Genomic DNA, 14,966 nt, shown 5'->3' with positions numbered 1-14,966 from the left:
CCTGTAGCCGCCTGTGTATTCTGGGATGTGGACAGCGGGAGACTCAATCCTCAGGGATATATTAAAAGATGTGATCTGATTGCCTGTCTGCATACAAAGTGTGTAGTTTTGGTCACGCAGAGACAGAAAGAGGAAGTTGTGACTGTCAGCTGTTTGTGTGACTGTCTGGTCAGTGGACTGGTGCATTGTGGGTGGTGATGCAGAGGTTCCCATGAACAGCTCACTGGACAGGACCGTGAGCTCTCAGGCACCCAACAGAAATGTCCACATTAACTTCCTAAACTCTTCATCTCCACCTTAAATCGATTTGTTTTGTCCTGAAACAGTCTGAGGCTTTTTACCAACAAGGACAGTGTATAACTTATTATAACTCACACAGCCTGCACACCCACAACAAACCAGCAAAAAACAAAAAAACATCAATAAACAAACTATTTAAACAAAAAAAAAAATCTAACTTTTTCTATTTGTTCTCATAATAATTCAGCTGCCTGCCGTCTCAAATAAAACAGCAAGACACGAAAGTCAAACTTTGTAGTCACATTGACATTGTCAGCAGTGAGGGCCAGAAAGCACTGAGTATTGTTGCTTGTGAGAAACAAACAAAAGACAACAGAAATGTCTCAGCGCAATACGTCATTCAGTGATGGAGAGTTCTGCTTGGTGAAACATGGTCCTTAACCGCGACCCTTGGATTAATGCTGACTCCCTAAATCTGCACTCTGAACTGATCAAGGTCTGCACCTGATGCCATCCCAATGATGATAAAAACGATTTATTAATCTACACTGAACACCAGACACCGACCGAGGTCAGCCTTGGATTCACCTGTTACCTGTTGTTGACACTTTGACATCACAACGCAGTGTTTACTTTTGTATGTGTGTGTGTGTGTGTGTGTGTGTGTGTGTGTGTGTGTACCTCAGGGAAGGGCTCTCACAACAATTTGTGTGTCCAGTCGTCCAGCTGTAGTCGGTCTGCGCAAACACATAGATCTTCTCTGGTCTCGATCAGGAAGGGTCCTGTGTTCTCTAGGACATCCGTCCACGTCCACTTCCGACACACGTACACAGTCCGCCAACGGACACCTGGAGACACACACACACACACACACACCACACACACACACACACACACACACACCACACACACACACACACACACACACACACACACACACACACACACACACACAAACACACATACGCTTTTATCACCCAGGTAACAGGGTGAGTCCTGTTGAGATCAGTAGAAAGACCAGTGGAGTCCAGTAGGTGGATTTGCATTTCCTAGCATAGGCGTAGATTTTGGCGGGGATGCCAGAGGATATGCCTCCCCAAATTGTTTTTTGGAAGAGTTACATTTGTCTCCCTCAAAAAAATATGAACCAACCCACTCCCCAAAAGAGGTAAAAAAAAAAAAACAGGGGGCTCAAAACATGTGCAGAAAACTACACTTCCTCTGACTGGCTTACCCTAATATTCTTACCCCCACCCTAGTCTTGCTTTGGCTCCACCAATTGTTCCCAGCGACAATGGTTCTGCAAAATGTTCTCAGGAAGGAACTTGTTTTGGTTAAACATTTGCACACGCTCTGAGCAGTGTATCAGCGAATGTATTTAGTCAATCCCCACCAATCGGTCCCAAAACGTCCCAGTGAAATACTAAATGCCGTTAACATATTCTTTGTAAATCTTTACAAAGAACCAAGCAGGCCTGTCTTGTTGCACAATCCAAATTTTATTAAAAACTTGCTATTTACAGGATGTAGCGACTTTGCTGTGGTTCCCTGAATCAAACCGAGTTTTGCAAGTGGAGGGACATTCCAGCGATTGTCCAGTAAATGAAATGTCCTCGAGCCTGACAACCCCAACCCATCTCACTCCTCACGCCTAAACCCAACCAAGAAAGGCAACGAGCCAATCAGAGGCAGAGAATGGCGGGGCATCTCTTCGCCATCCTAGGAAATGCAAATTTGCGTCCAGTAGAGTCCGGTAGAGTTTAGTAGAGCCCAGTAGAGTTAGTAGAGTTCAGTAGAGTCTACTCTACCTTCTTGTGCTCCTGTTGTTTGCGAAGATTTTTGTCGCTTTTCTCTGCACATACTCCATCTTTACATTCAAAGAACTCCAGTCTGGAAATCGAACAGGAACTGTCTCTGAATAGGACGCACCACACACGCTTCCATTTCTACATGCACGCACGCACGCACTCACACACACGCACGCACACACACACACACACGCACACACACACACAACACACAAAAACACACGCACACACACACACGCACACACAGACACACACACACACACACACACAGTTACTGTTCTTGCTGCTCATACAGTTACATTACACAGACATATTGTGTTAGCATTAGCTTTGTGTTAATGTGTTAATTGTTCGTACCTTTCCAAACCTCTGCTGCTGCAGATAGAGCATCCCTTGTTTCCTGATGTCCTCCTCCATTCTGACACTGCAGCTCCTCTTCTTCTCCTCCTATTCCTCCTTCAGTGTCTCCTCCTTCCCTTCCTTGTCCTGCCGCTTCACTTCTTCCCCTCACCCTCCTCTCTGACTTTCTGCTTCTTCTTCTGCTTAAAGTCTCACTTTTCTCACCTGCTATTTTTCTTCTTTTTGTCCACTTTCTTCTTCTGCTCCTCTTCTTCTTTCCCTCCTCGTCCAATCCTCCCTTCTACTTGCTTTGGCTTCGGTCCACTTCTTCTTCTTTTTTCTCCGCGTTGTTTCTGACTCTTTTCATTGCTCTCCTTTTCGTGACCTTCTCCTTTATCTTCTCCTATCACCTCCTTTTGTTTTCTCTCCTTTTGTATTGGTTTACTCGCTTGTCTTGGAGAGCTTCCCCCTCTCCTCTCCTCCTTCTATGTTTCGTCTCTTCTCTCTCTCTCTCTGTGGTACTAGTCTGATGCAGAGAAACGTTGAGTGTGTCATCTCTGTTTCCTGCCTTCACTCTGTTGCAACATATAATGCAGAACTAACTGTGTGAACGCGAACCTCCCCTTTTTACTGTCTCTACTCCCTTCCTCCTTCATGTCACACTTTAAAGGTCATATTTAAAATGATATTCCCGTCTGCTCTGTGGGTACTTTACCTTCTGTTTGAATTGTTCTGCTTTGTTTCTACTCATCACCTGTACCTACCTTTATGATCTGATATGGGCTACGTCCTTGTGATATCATTTGGTGTCCTGTCCCCCCCCTGGTGGCCATGTTGGAGGTGCTTCCAGTTGTACATCTCAGTAATAGTTGAGTGGAGTATTCAGATACTACAATAAGTACAAGTACCACATTGTAGAAATAAAACCATTATAAGTAACAGATAAGAGATAAGATGGACTTAAATGACATCCGTCTACATGCAGTGCAGAGGAACGGAATTATTTCCATGGTCCCAACAAAAGAATTAACATAAGATGCAAACAAGAAGATGCACAGGCCTAGAACAAGATAAGGTATACAAACGCGTGCAAATAAAAGTAGTGCAAATAAATGATAATGAGAAGTGATAAACAACAGTAAAAGCAGTTGCCGTAGTATATTTATGTATTACAAAAAAGCTTTCAAAATATTTGTTAAGTAAAATTATTGTCAGCGAGATGTAATCAAACAGTAAAAGTATTCATTGTGCAAAAAAGTATTATTTGTGTATTGGGGTTTTATTTCATACTGCGATTCTTTTCTGTTTTCAATTTTTGTCTTTAAATGAATTAGTTTTTAAAATGCTCCTAGAAATGAATGTCTGAATTTTCGAAGAGTAAAGCAGTTTGCTGCACCACAATGATGAAAAATTGAGACAAGGTTAATTGGCATTCAAAACAGGTTTGGATATTTTTACAGCACTGGCAGATTATGTCAGAATAGGTATTTACAGTATGGTTAAAGTTACTACATGTAACTTTTTAAATGTTCCTGAAACTGTGTAATTTTTCATCTGATGATCATAAATGACCTGTAACAGCAAACTAGACTAACAGTGAAAATAACACTATTTTTTACATAGTTTTTTTTAATGCCTTTTCCTAGTTTTCAAAAGTCAAAGTCACAAAAAGCTTTACAGCAGACAGACCCGCTCTACAGAGCACACATTCTTTCTGAGGGGTCACAGATTTTCTTTTTGTCCCCCTCGACTTGTGCAAAGCATACTTGGAGTTAATGAAATGCGCTTTATAAATCTATTACGTTGGTTGGTACAACAAACCCTTATTGCCGCTTGTGACACAGTGACAGTGATACAATAGTATGTAATGATGTAATAAGGATGTATGTAACGTGTGTATGTATTGCATCTGTAACATATTCTCTCATTGTAAATTAATTCTTTTCTGTCTGAGCTAAACATATAAAATATATGACCTCCTAGTAGGCCTGACACTAACTCAGAACATTGGGTAATGAAGAAAACATCTTTACAACAGCATTGATGTGGTAAAACACTACCGCTTTTGTCCAAAGTGGCCGCTAGAATCCACAGAAACTAAAAGTGACACAGAGCCGATAGAAAAAAGAGAGTTCTCTGCACTTCTGCAAACCACAACAATCCGGTGAAACCAGGGCAGGACAAAACAGTGTAGAGTCAAAAAAGAATCGCCGTTGCAACACAGATGGGTCTGTGTACTTTTTAAACTTTTTTTTAAGGTACATAACACTGACTATTGTTTCGATGTAGAATTACATCTTCATCAGGGTCCTCATATATCCACTTTACAGAGTCCCTTTTTGTGGGTGTGCAAAAAATCGATTCACATTCTTATCGCGATTCAAGCTCTACAGATTCAAAATCAATTCGCAGAAATCCAAAAATCTGTTAATTTTTTTTCATTTTGTAATGGCGTGTATACTATCACATGGGGTAAGTAACTACATTTACATACTGTGAATTGGTTTTTTAATTGAGAATCATTTTTGAATCGAAAATTGATTGTTAATCAAATCTTGAGCCTAAAACTCAATATTAAATCGAATTGTGACATTTTCTGAATGGTGCACCCCTAGTCCCTATTGTGCTTTTGGGGGCTTTTCCCCCATGTTTTAGTGGTTTACAGTTTGTGTATGTATTATATGTGTAAAGTTAAAAAAAACACATTTGAACAAATGGAGCTTTTTCTTCCACAGAAAACACCTTTTCTAAACTGTCTGAAAGGCCTCGCCCGTATTTAAGTCTCAAATCCCTCAATTAGTGACATCACTGATTGAGATTACCCATCCAGTTTTTAACAGGCCGCTCACAGTGAAGTGCTGCACGGATCAACAGAGGTTAGAGTCTGGCGGCTGCTTGCTCTGTCTGCATTCTGCTGCGGTTCAGCGGCTAACGAGCGAGTTAACTGTTAACAGACACCGCTGAGACCAAAAAGCAATACAAATTCTGGGATTATATGTGTAATATATAAAATGTTTCTAGTGTGAATGTATTGAACGTGCAGAGGCTGCTTGTGCTTCTCCCATGATCAAACATAGAATGCCGCCACGTCAGAGCGGCCAACGCATCAAAAAGGTTCTCCGTAAATCTGTGAACTAGTACTAGTGTAAATATACTTGCCACCTCAGCTGGATTCTGATCATTTAATCACTGATCGATTGATTGTTTTTGGCCTGGAGATGATAACTTTTATCAGATCTCCAGTGGAGAAATAAAAGACCTAGAGTGCAGAGTTCAGTTTCATTTATTAGGCTACACAAGAGGAGAGAGTAAACAGCGCACTTACTGCAGGACAAACATTTGCATTTGTTTTCCTCAGATTGATGCTAATTCCTCAATTATCCTGTTTACATCTTCACTTCCTGTTATTTGAAATTCTCAGCGCTTACGGTTCCCACTGAGCAAGAAAAATTAAAAACAGCAGCAGAGTTGGATTGATTTACTCAGACTTTGTCTTCATCCTTCCATCATTTTCTTCTTTTTCCTTCTTGACTGATGGCAGGACGCTGTAGGTTTTGGTCCAGTAGGTGACGTAGTCTGATCTCAGGTCATAACTGAAGCAACGAAACAAACAAATTTCTTTCAAAATGCAAACTCTCTGTCCTCTAACAGTAAACCATCATCTTCTTCAACTCTCAAAAGGTTTTTTGTTTCTATCTCAGTAAATACAGTAGAATAAAAAGTGTAGGAGTGTAGTCAAACAGCAGGGTAAAATAAAGTTCAGTCTGCTAATTATGTAAGATAACATTGACAAAAATACAACAAATAATACAACGTTGTAGTAGTATTGAATAAAGAGTAGAGGAATGAGAGTAAAGAGTAAAAACGAATGCAATAGAATAGACTCAAAGACAGTGAAGTAAAGTAGAAGTACTATAAAGACAGAGGTTTGAGAGCTGAGTAAAATATCAGTAGACTACAGTGTAGTACCTCACGGAGGACTTGGTCATCTTGTGATTGATGATCAGGTAGGGATGCCTGTGTTTGGTGAAAAGGGGCCACGGAACTGGGACTCTACTGCCGCCATTACTGGGATCACTGGATAGGTGAGAGTGAAAGTTTACACCAGTATAACAAACGACAGACCTGTTCACACCATTCCACATCACCTAGTCCAGGTCAATGGAAACCAGTTCCAAACAATGCTAACCAGTTTAAACTAAGTTTGTATTAGTTGAGACCAGTTTGAGCCAGTTTATTTGAAAGATACAAACACAAAGCTGGCACAAGGTTTAACTCAGTTCATACCAGTTGACTGTCATTCAGACCAGTTTACACCAGTTTCAGACTTCTTAAAACCAGTTTCAGGCTTACTTCAGAACAGATCAAACTACTCTAAATCAGTTAAAACTGCTTCAGGCCAGTTCAAACTACTTACAGAGGACAGCAAAGACATTTTTTCCAGTCAGACCAGTTTATACCAGTTTCGGATGACTTTAACCTCTTTTCAGACAACTTCAGACCAAATCAAACTACTTCAAACCAGTTTAGACTATTTACAGAGGACAGAAAAGCCTTTTTTTTCCAAAACCAAACTGACCAGTAGTCTTGTTGGCAGACCTCAGATCTGTTGACCTGTGTGTTTGTGGTGCGTGCTAGAGGTTTACCCGGTCCTTGCGAAGTTGGTCCAGTATGCGATCATGTAGCCAGACAGGTCCCGGTGTCGGGGGAAGTAGACCAGCGGGAGGGCGAAGGGTTTACCGAACAGGTACTGCAGGTCCTCTGCGTGCTCTGCCTCCACCCAGCGAGGGAATCCTGGGATACGAGTCTTCATGTTAAACAGGTAGGAGAAGGTATGGGCTCCACTAAGGGACATACAACAGAAAATAGAAGGTACATCCTGGTCAAACGAGCAGCAGCCTAGCAGTCCCTGAGGGTCTGACTGATACTAACATCTGTACTGCAACAATTGCACAAGACACCCACTGTAGTTTTACAGATCCATATTGTATATCAAGGACATCAAATATGTATGTGTAACTTTAAACACAATGCAAACAGAGCTGACCTGGAGTTGTTGGCGTGGAGCTGGATGGCGATCTGAGTTGGAACCAGGAACAGGAAGTCAGTCTCAATGTCAGCCACTGTCTTCTTTACCACCTCCGGGTCCGGAGCTGAACCCCAGTGAGACGAGTAAACTTTGAAGGCCGAGTCGACAGCGGCGTCCCCCTTCTCTTTAGTCAGACCGGCTAGCAGACCCCTAACGTTTGCTCTGAGGACAAACGTGGCCGGTATACACAACCGTTTCTGTCACCATTTTATCCCTTTATCTAGAAATATAACAACTTCATTTTTTTAAGAAAGCACATTACAAATTCAAAGGGTGAATCCAGCTGCTAGTGGATAGTACTTGTGATGAATAACGATGAATGGAGTTTTTACAGTAATTTTAAATTATCATTCATCCTCATCAACTTTCTTTTTCAAAATAAAAGTCTCTAAAACAAGTTCATGTTTTGGTACTCACACAGTGGTGTTGCCATTTTTCTTGTTAATAGAAGGAACGTCAACTCCAGCAAATATGTGTCCGTCCATGCTGTTGACCCCGGCCATGTAATCAAACTGAGCCGCATTGTGAAACAGCTTACTGGGCTCATCGGGGATGAAGTCGCCGTCAATCACAGGAGCGAGTTCAAGGAGATCCATGACCGTACCTGCAGGAAGAGACACGGAGATTTCCAATATTGATTTATTTCTGATGAGTCCACCATGGTTCAGGACGGTGAAGAGCTTGTGGGTTCTGTAGCTCCTTCTGCACACTTTCCATTAGTCTGCTATTTTGCAGAATTTCTTGGGGACTCAGTTCATAGAGATGTAATGTTACAAATAATGTCAGGGGATATGCAATATTATATTATTGCACCCACTTTCATTGAAGCACTTACACTGATCATGGATGTGGCATAAACGTATGTGAGAGTTTAGTGTTGAAGGTTTACGAAAAATAATGACTCATTCTTAAACACCATTTTTGTGTGAAAACTTGTTCCACATTAGTGTTTGCTGGTGATTTTGCCCACAGTGAAACCCCTGAACAGCAGGAACAGGAAGTGTGGTTAGTCAACACTGGATAAAAAAGTTTTGTGTTTGTTTGGGGTCTAAATTCTGCCCACTGCTGGTCAAATGCTGTTTAAAGTAGATTTAATCCCAATGCCAGTGAAGACATTTTTTTCAGTTAATACAGATGTGTTTTTGTCAGTTCCAGCTGTCTGACCTTTTCCCAGAATCAGCAGCACGTCGATTTTTCCAGCTAGGGTGAGACCAACCGGGTCGCTGAGCTTCAGACACTCTAACATCTCGTCTTCGTCGCTTCTCCAGCAGCCGACTTTACGAGCAATCTGCAGAAACAAAACAGAACATTTTAATAAAAAAAAAATCAGTTTGATACACTTTTAAATAGTCTGAACAGCAAAGTGTTAATGGACCTTCTTGGTGAGAGCCATGGGGTTCTTCTGCAGAGCCCAGGGGCTGAGGGCCACTCCACACTGAGTGATCACTCTGCGGAATAAGCCTTTACTGTAGGGAGACAGCATCTAAGGGGACAGACAGACAGACAGACTTATAGTAAATCAAAATGGATAACATCACAACTTTGACTGATAAAAGTCATTCTTTTGTTTTTGACTTTTTGTTGATATAAAAATAAATAAAAAAATAAAAAAAGTCACAATTCTCAAAATCCCTTCATTGACTGACTAACTCAAATACAAATGACAATTTTTATATAGAGATAGTATAAATTCTTTACAACATATGCAATAACAATGGAAGACCACGGCCACCAGGAAACGGACTTAAAAATAATTTGACCTCTCATAATTCTTTTCCGGGTTAAAACTTCAATATGACTTCAATATGTGCTCCATAGTAATAATATAAATTTGTGTTTATGTGTGTGTGTGTGTGTCTGTGTGTGGTCTGTCTTTCAAATATCTTACGAACTGTTCAACCTATCTACTTCACAGTTGGTTTCTGGGTACCCAACTTGGCGTTTGGAATTTGGAGCAGTTTCGACAGCATTGGGTATTGGATATTGATAAACTGTGAAGAAAACTAAACGACTGCACAATAAAGGTGGAGGAAAAAAGGTTCCAAAAAAAAGCACTGCCAACATGCCGGCTCTTCCATGTCTACCCTTCACAATAAAAGCCCAGTTTAAATTCACTCATAACACTTTGCTAAGAGAAAACTCAATAAAGAGGCATTTTTGCTGACAAAAGCCAGACCCAATGTTGTATTAAGTTTCTGTGAGCGGTAAATTCACAACTTATAAACAGACAGCAAAACATAACATAATTTCATGAGTCCATGAGGAAAATATCTGTGATTAATCCACATTTGAATTGATGTTTTGTGAGTAGAATCTGAATCTGCAACCTTCTCTGTCAGGTAAATGTAGTAGTAGAATTTTTTCCTCTAAAGTAGAAGTACACAGCATATCAGTAGTAGGCTATACAGGGTGGTTGCATATTAAGTGCTTTGGGGCTTTGGAGAAAGCTACAAGCAGCAATACTACAGGCCAAGCAATTGGCCCGTTCCAAACAGGCACTACTAAAGATAGCGCATTTCAGACTACGTTTACACGTTGGCGGCTATTTTCATAAACGGATATTTCAACCTCTCCATTTTTAAAAATAACAACAGCTGTCAGGTTTTAGAAGTGTTCGTATACACATACCCATGTACATGTAAGGCCGTCAATGGTCAAATTGACCCGTTTTCCTATATCAATGTTTTTTTTAATAACCTATTTGCAATTACCCAAAAAACCATGATTGATTCCACACAACGCTCTTTGGCAAGTACAAATCTCTACTTTCATTCATTTTGTGAATAGTCTTTTTTGTCTTATTCAGTTTTATAGCACTTGAAAAAAAAGAAAATTGAAGTGGTTTTGAAATAGTATTGAGTACAAGTTGACATGTTCCAGTTTATGATCATCCATCAACACACATTCCTTTAATTTTAGTCTTTATAATTCCTAATTTTTGCTTTTCTAACTCAAACGTTAGGTATAATTTCGTGTGATTGAAGTTTATTGACCATAAATTCCAAAAACAACTCAAACTAAAGTTGATATGTTAGGATTACATATTGTTAAAAACATCAAAAAAAGTGACAATCATTGAAAAAAAGCATCAAAAGTGTTGAAAAATGGGACAAAAACGTAAGAAAAACTTAAAAACATCACTAAAAAGCGTTGATTTTCAATATTGGCGGGAAGACAACACAAGGGTTCAGAGCATGCCAAACCTGTAGGTGGCAGTGCAACGAGAAGCTCAAGCCCACATTCAGCCAATCAGAATCCCGAAAACAGCAACACATCACCTACTCTCTCTTGTCTTCTTCACTTCCTTTGCTGCCTAAACCACCGTGTGTCTCAGTTTACATGCAAACAAAGATTTCCTAAATCTCCACTCTGGATGGAGTTTTAAGAAAGACTCGTTTTCAGAGGCAAATTCTCCATTTGCGTGTAAACGGAGGGTACAAACAAAGAGAAATGTCTCTGTTTGTCAAAATAACCATCTACGTGTAAACAGGATCTTAGTCCATTTGCAAGCTAATATTAACATAAGCTGTCTGGTAACATAAGTCAGGTTTTGTCTTGAGACTTTACAACAAAAGGGGCTTATCAAGTAGTTATAAACTTGGGTCTATAATCTGGCTGAGGTTTTGACCACTGACCTGAAAGCTGGCGCTGACGGCTCCGGCTGATTGGCCAAAGATGGTGATGTTGTTGGGGTTTCCTCCAAATGCTGCAATGTTCCTGCGAACCCAGGAGATGGCAGCATGCTGATCCCACAGACCATAGTTACCTGACAGGTAAAGTAATTCCCTGTTTACTGTTTCCTGTTTCTGACTGAGTTCATCTTGACATCAGAGAGCAGGTTTATATCAAACTGTTGCTCTGATCATAAACTACTAATTTCTCAGAGTTCTTCAGCAAGCCCAACTACACTTCTGCTCAGGACTGAGCACCAAATCTGAGGTGACTGCTGCCCTCTCCCTCTGGAACTCCCCAAACACATCACTGCTCCAAGGTATTTCTAAACGGACGCTGTGCTTGCATTGTAGTTTTGATCCTTTTACCATATGGAGCATCTTTGAGGATCTAAGAACTAAAATGTGTGTGACAGTTAGTTAGGGCACTGGACACTGAAATGTTCCTGAGTACCTAGAACACTTTCTGGTTTCCTTGAAAATGTCTATACGTGTAACTGACTCATACTGAGACAACAGCAGCTTGTAGCCAAGAAACTCTTCACACTGACAACTGGGACAAACATGTTGTTGTGTACATGATCAGTGACAGTATCACACCTGAACCACTTCCCACTTGCTCCCTGACCTACCCCTGTAATTACTTTTCAGAACTTGTGCGCTCTGCAGAAGCTGAAAAACAGAACTAATCTAAACAGGCTGACATCTGAGCAGCAGCTGACCTAACAGCAAGTTTATTTGCGGACACACTGATAACACAAAAAACACACCAGAACTCTGATCACATGCATGCCGGGCAAATCACAAGCAGGCACCCAAACACAGCCAATCAATCTCAAAACACTTTGATTCCCTTTGTGCTATAACATGGATGGTTTCACCTGGTAGAACTTTACATTTAACTCTGCAGGATAACCTTCAACATCTGCAGAAGGTGGAAATGTGTTGGATAATTCAGATAATAAGAATAGTTGTTGTGTTTTGGCCCCAAACAGTTAACTGAGAAACAATGAAGAGCAGATCAACGATAGTGTTGGTGTTCTGATCACACCTGGCAGTCGGGAGTCTCCGGTGCTGAGGAAACCCATCGTCCCGACTCTGTAGTTCACCGTGACAACGATGACATCGCCCCTGTCAGCCATCTCCTTCCCGTCGTACAGAGAGTTCCCGAGGACCGTCAGGTCATTGGACGCCCCCAACAGGAAAGCTCCGCCAAACAGATACACCATCACCGGGAGGTTCTGCGACACTGATGGAGAGACAGAGGGTCAATAAATAGCTCGTTATATCATCCTTGTCATCACTGCACATTGCTGCAACTCCTCTTTTCACCCTGTGTGTTGAGCTCTTTGTTGTAGCTACAGAGTGAGGCATCACATTTGTTCCATGTTTGTTGGGAGCCGCACATGCGGAGTAGCTAGGTAAGGACATCCAACGCATCATACGTTGCATCAGTGCACCAGAAAGTACTGAAGTACGTTTTATAACTAACTGCAACTGTTGAAACACCAGTAGTGGAAATACATTTACTTTTTTAAGGTATTCGTACTTTACTTGAGTATTTCTCTGCTATTTAATACTTCTATTCCACTACATCTGTGAAATGTTACCTTTTACTGCACTACATTTATCTGACCGCTTCAATTACTTTACAGATTCTGAGTATTAACACAAAGTGTAATCAACTAATAAACAATTATGTTTTATTATAGATGAAACTACCCAGCTGTACATCTTTATCTTTATCTTTATCTTTATTTTATTTCGAACATGCAAGAGAAAGTGTATACAAATAAAATAATAATAAAAATAAATAATAAACAAAAGAATGGAGAGAAACATAACAAACAAAGTATCCTTCTTTAACATCCCTCTATTACATGTGCGAAAAGGAGTAGGAAGAAGTAAAACTTATGTACTCCTACCCCTTTAATTCTTGCTTGCTTTACAATATTTATAATTTATTTGCTATATATATATATATACATACATACCTACACAAATACATCACACACACATGTACATATCACACAATTACACATACATACTATATACATACATACATAGCCACATACATATACACATACACACACACACATATACATATATATATAATATACATATACATATATTATAACATATACATACACACACACATATATTACATATATACACACACACATACATACATATACACACACACACACATACCCTCATATATGTATACATAAAGCTGTCCATCTTTACCAGCTGCACCATTAAAATGATGGACACATGAATGCATTATTTATAATAATGCAGTAATATAATAGATATTCTGCATGAGTATTTTTACTTTTGGTACTTTAAGTACATTTTAATGCTAATACTTTTGTATTTTTACATAAGTAAAAGGTTCCACCTTTTACTTAAAGATTCCACTACTGGTGTGTGTGTGTGTGTGTGTGTGTGTGTTTTACCTACATTTTAGTCCCTGTGGAACGAAGATATTAAGGTAGAGACAGTCTTCACTGCCCTGGGTTTTTTGCTGCAGCAGCGTCACCTGTAGGCAGCGGTCCCGATATGTTTTTGCCTTCAGGATTCCTGAAAACAACAAACCTTTGTACTTATTCCCATTCTCTGTTTCATTCTCATTGTTCAGTTGATTAACATTTTGAACACAGTAAGCAGGGAGGATGAACTAAAATGGCATTACTTTGTATATTCTGAAGTACAGAGTTGAGTCAGGACTAATCAACACGTAACATTGATCTTTATAAGTGTTTGTTGGTTGGTGTTTCTAAATATGAACAGAGCCAGGCTAGCTGGTTGCCCTTGTTTCCGGTCTTTTATGCTATGCTAAGCTAACCACTTCTTTTAGGTCGCTGTATAATCCTGGCCTCCAGCTCTTTAAATAAATTGCTTCTTGCCAAAATTAAAAATTGGCATCCTATCAGATGAGACTGAAGCTCTGTGATTGCATGTTTGGTATAATGTAAAGTTCACACTGCACGGCTTTAGCCCCGATAAGCCCGCCGTTGACTTGGCGCTCGCAAACCGGTGCAACAGCTTGATGTGTAAACTGTTCAAAGTCGCTCGCAGAGAGGTTTGATCTGCTGAGCAGACACATTTCGGATTCCAGCAGGACCTGTCGGGGAGCTACAGCCAATGAGAGCGCAAAAGACAGGTTGATGGGAATTCTGTTAGAGGGGTCGCCTGATCCAATTGTAACTTCACTGTCATGCAGAACAGACCAAAGTTGTTGTTGCACCTTGAGATAAATGCTATGAGTAGGCCTTAGGCTTTTTTATGAACACCTGTGCCAAAGACAACACCCCCGAACCTTATTTTCTTTTTCTTCTTTCTTTATAGCGGCAAATCAGCAACCAAAAGCTTGGAACACCTGTTTCTGCCAAACATCCAATTTTGGAAAAATAAAACAAAACCTGTTCTATGCATTTGGTAGGCTGATACGTTATGTCTCGTGTTACTTCTTGCATGCATGCGTTTTGTAAACCAGACAGACTCATCTGGGATTCCTCCTGGTGAAAGATCTCAACTGGACATCACAGCAACCAGGTGAGAAGTTAAACCACTGGAGGCCAACAGGGGCTCCTGGTTGCCATGGAAACAGTCTGGAGGAATGAAATGTGAGTTGAGTTACATACCGCTCCATCCAGGATGAGGTTTTGGTTTCTCCCACTTTCCGGGGACATCAGCATAGGGGACTCCCTTAAAGACGTCGACGCTCCTAAACAGCCCCATCCCATGACTATTTCCCTCTACCTTCCCACCCTCCGTCTGCACCACACCCAGCTACACACACACACACACACACAC

At 40.6% G+C, this 14,966-nt stretch overlaps 2 protein-coding genes across 2 annotated transcripts in view; both read right to left on the bottom strand.

The window, feature by feature from the left end:
* The window catches only part of LOC116689999 (docking protein 2-like), a 13,531-nt gene extending 10,519 nt beyond the window's left edge, over positions 1-3,012 (bottom strand). Inside the window, 4 exon segments of the mRNA XM_032516761.1 lie at positions 922-1,026; positions 1,028-1,088; positions 2,044-2,186; positions 2,406-3,012. Coding sequence (XP_032372652.1) covers positions 922-1,026; positions 1,028-1,088; positions 2,044-2,186; positions 2,406-2,465 — 369 coding nt within the window. The 5' untranslated portion in view covers positions 2,466-3,012.
* Positions 3,013-5,654: 2,642 nt separating this feature from the next.
* LOC116689927 (bile salt-activated lipase) overlaps positions 5,655-14,966 on the bottom strand; it is a 10,502-nt gene continuing 1,190 nt past the window's right edge. The window contains exons 2-12 of the mRNA XM_032516628.1: positions 14,795-14,942; positions 13,611-13,730; positions 12,199-12,396; positions 11,112-11,242; positions 8,852-8,959; positions 8,641-8,764; positions 7,894-8,080; positions 7,435-7,638; positions 7,034-7,231; positions 6,357-6,464; positions 5,655-5,980 (exon numbers count right to left, since the gene is read on the bottom strand). Of these exons, the coding sequence (XP_032372519.1) occupies positions 5,866-5,980; positions 6,357-6,464; positions 7,034-7,231; positions 7,435-7,638; positions 7,894-8,080; positions 8,641-8,764; positions 8,852-8,959; positions 11,112-11,242; positions 12,199-12,396; positions 13,611-13,730; positions 14,795-14,942 (1,641 nt within the window). The 3' untranslated portion in view covers positions 5,655-5,865. The remainder of the gene's footprint in view (positions 5,981-6,356; positions 6,465-7,033; positions 7,232-7,434; positions 7,639-7,893; positions 8,081-8,640; positions 8,765-8,851; positions 8,960-11,111; positions 11,243-12,198; positions 12,397-13,610; positions 13,731-14,794; positions 14,943-14,966) is intronic.

The sequence above is a fragment of the Etheostoma spectabile genome, chromosome 5, assembly GCF_008692095.1.
Source record: "Etheostoma spectabile isolate EspeVRDwgs_2016 chromosome 5, UIUC_Espe_1.0, whole genome shotgun sequence".
Lineage (NCBI taxonomy): Eukaryota > Metazoa > Chordata > Actinopteri > Perciformes > Percidae > Etheostoma > Etheostoma spectabile.
This window is presented reverse-complemented; position numbering and strand designations above follow the sequence as displayed.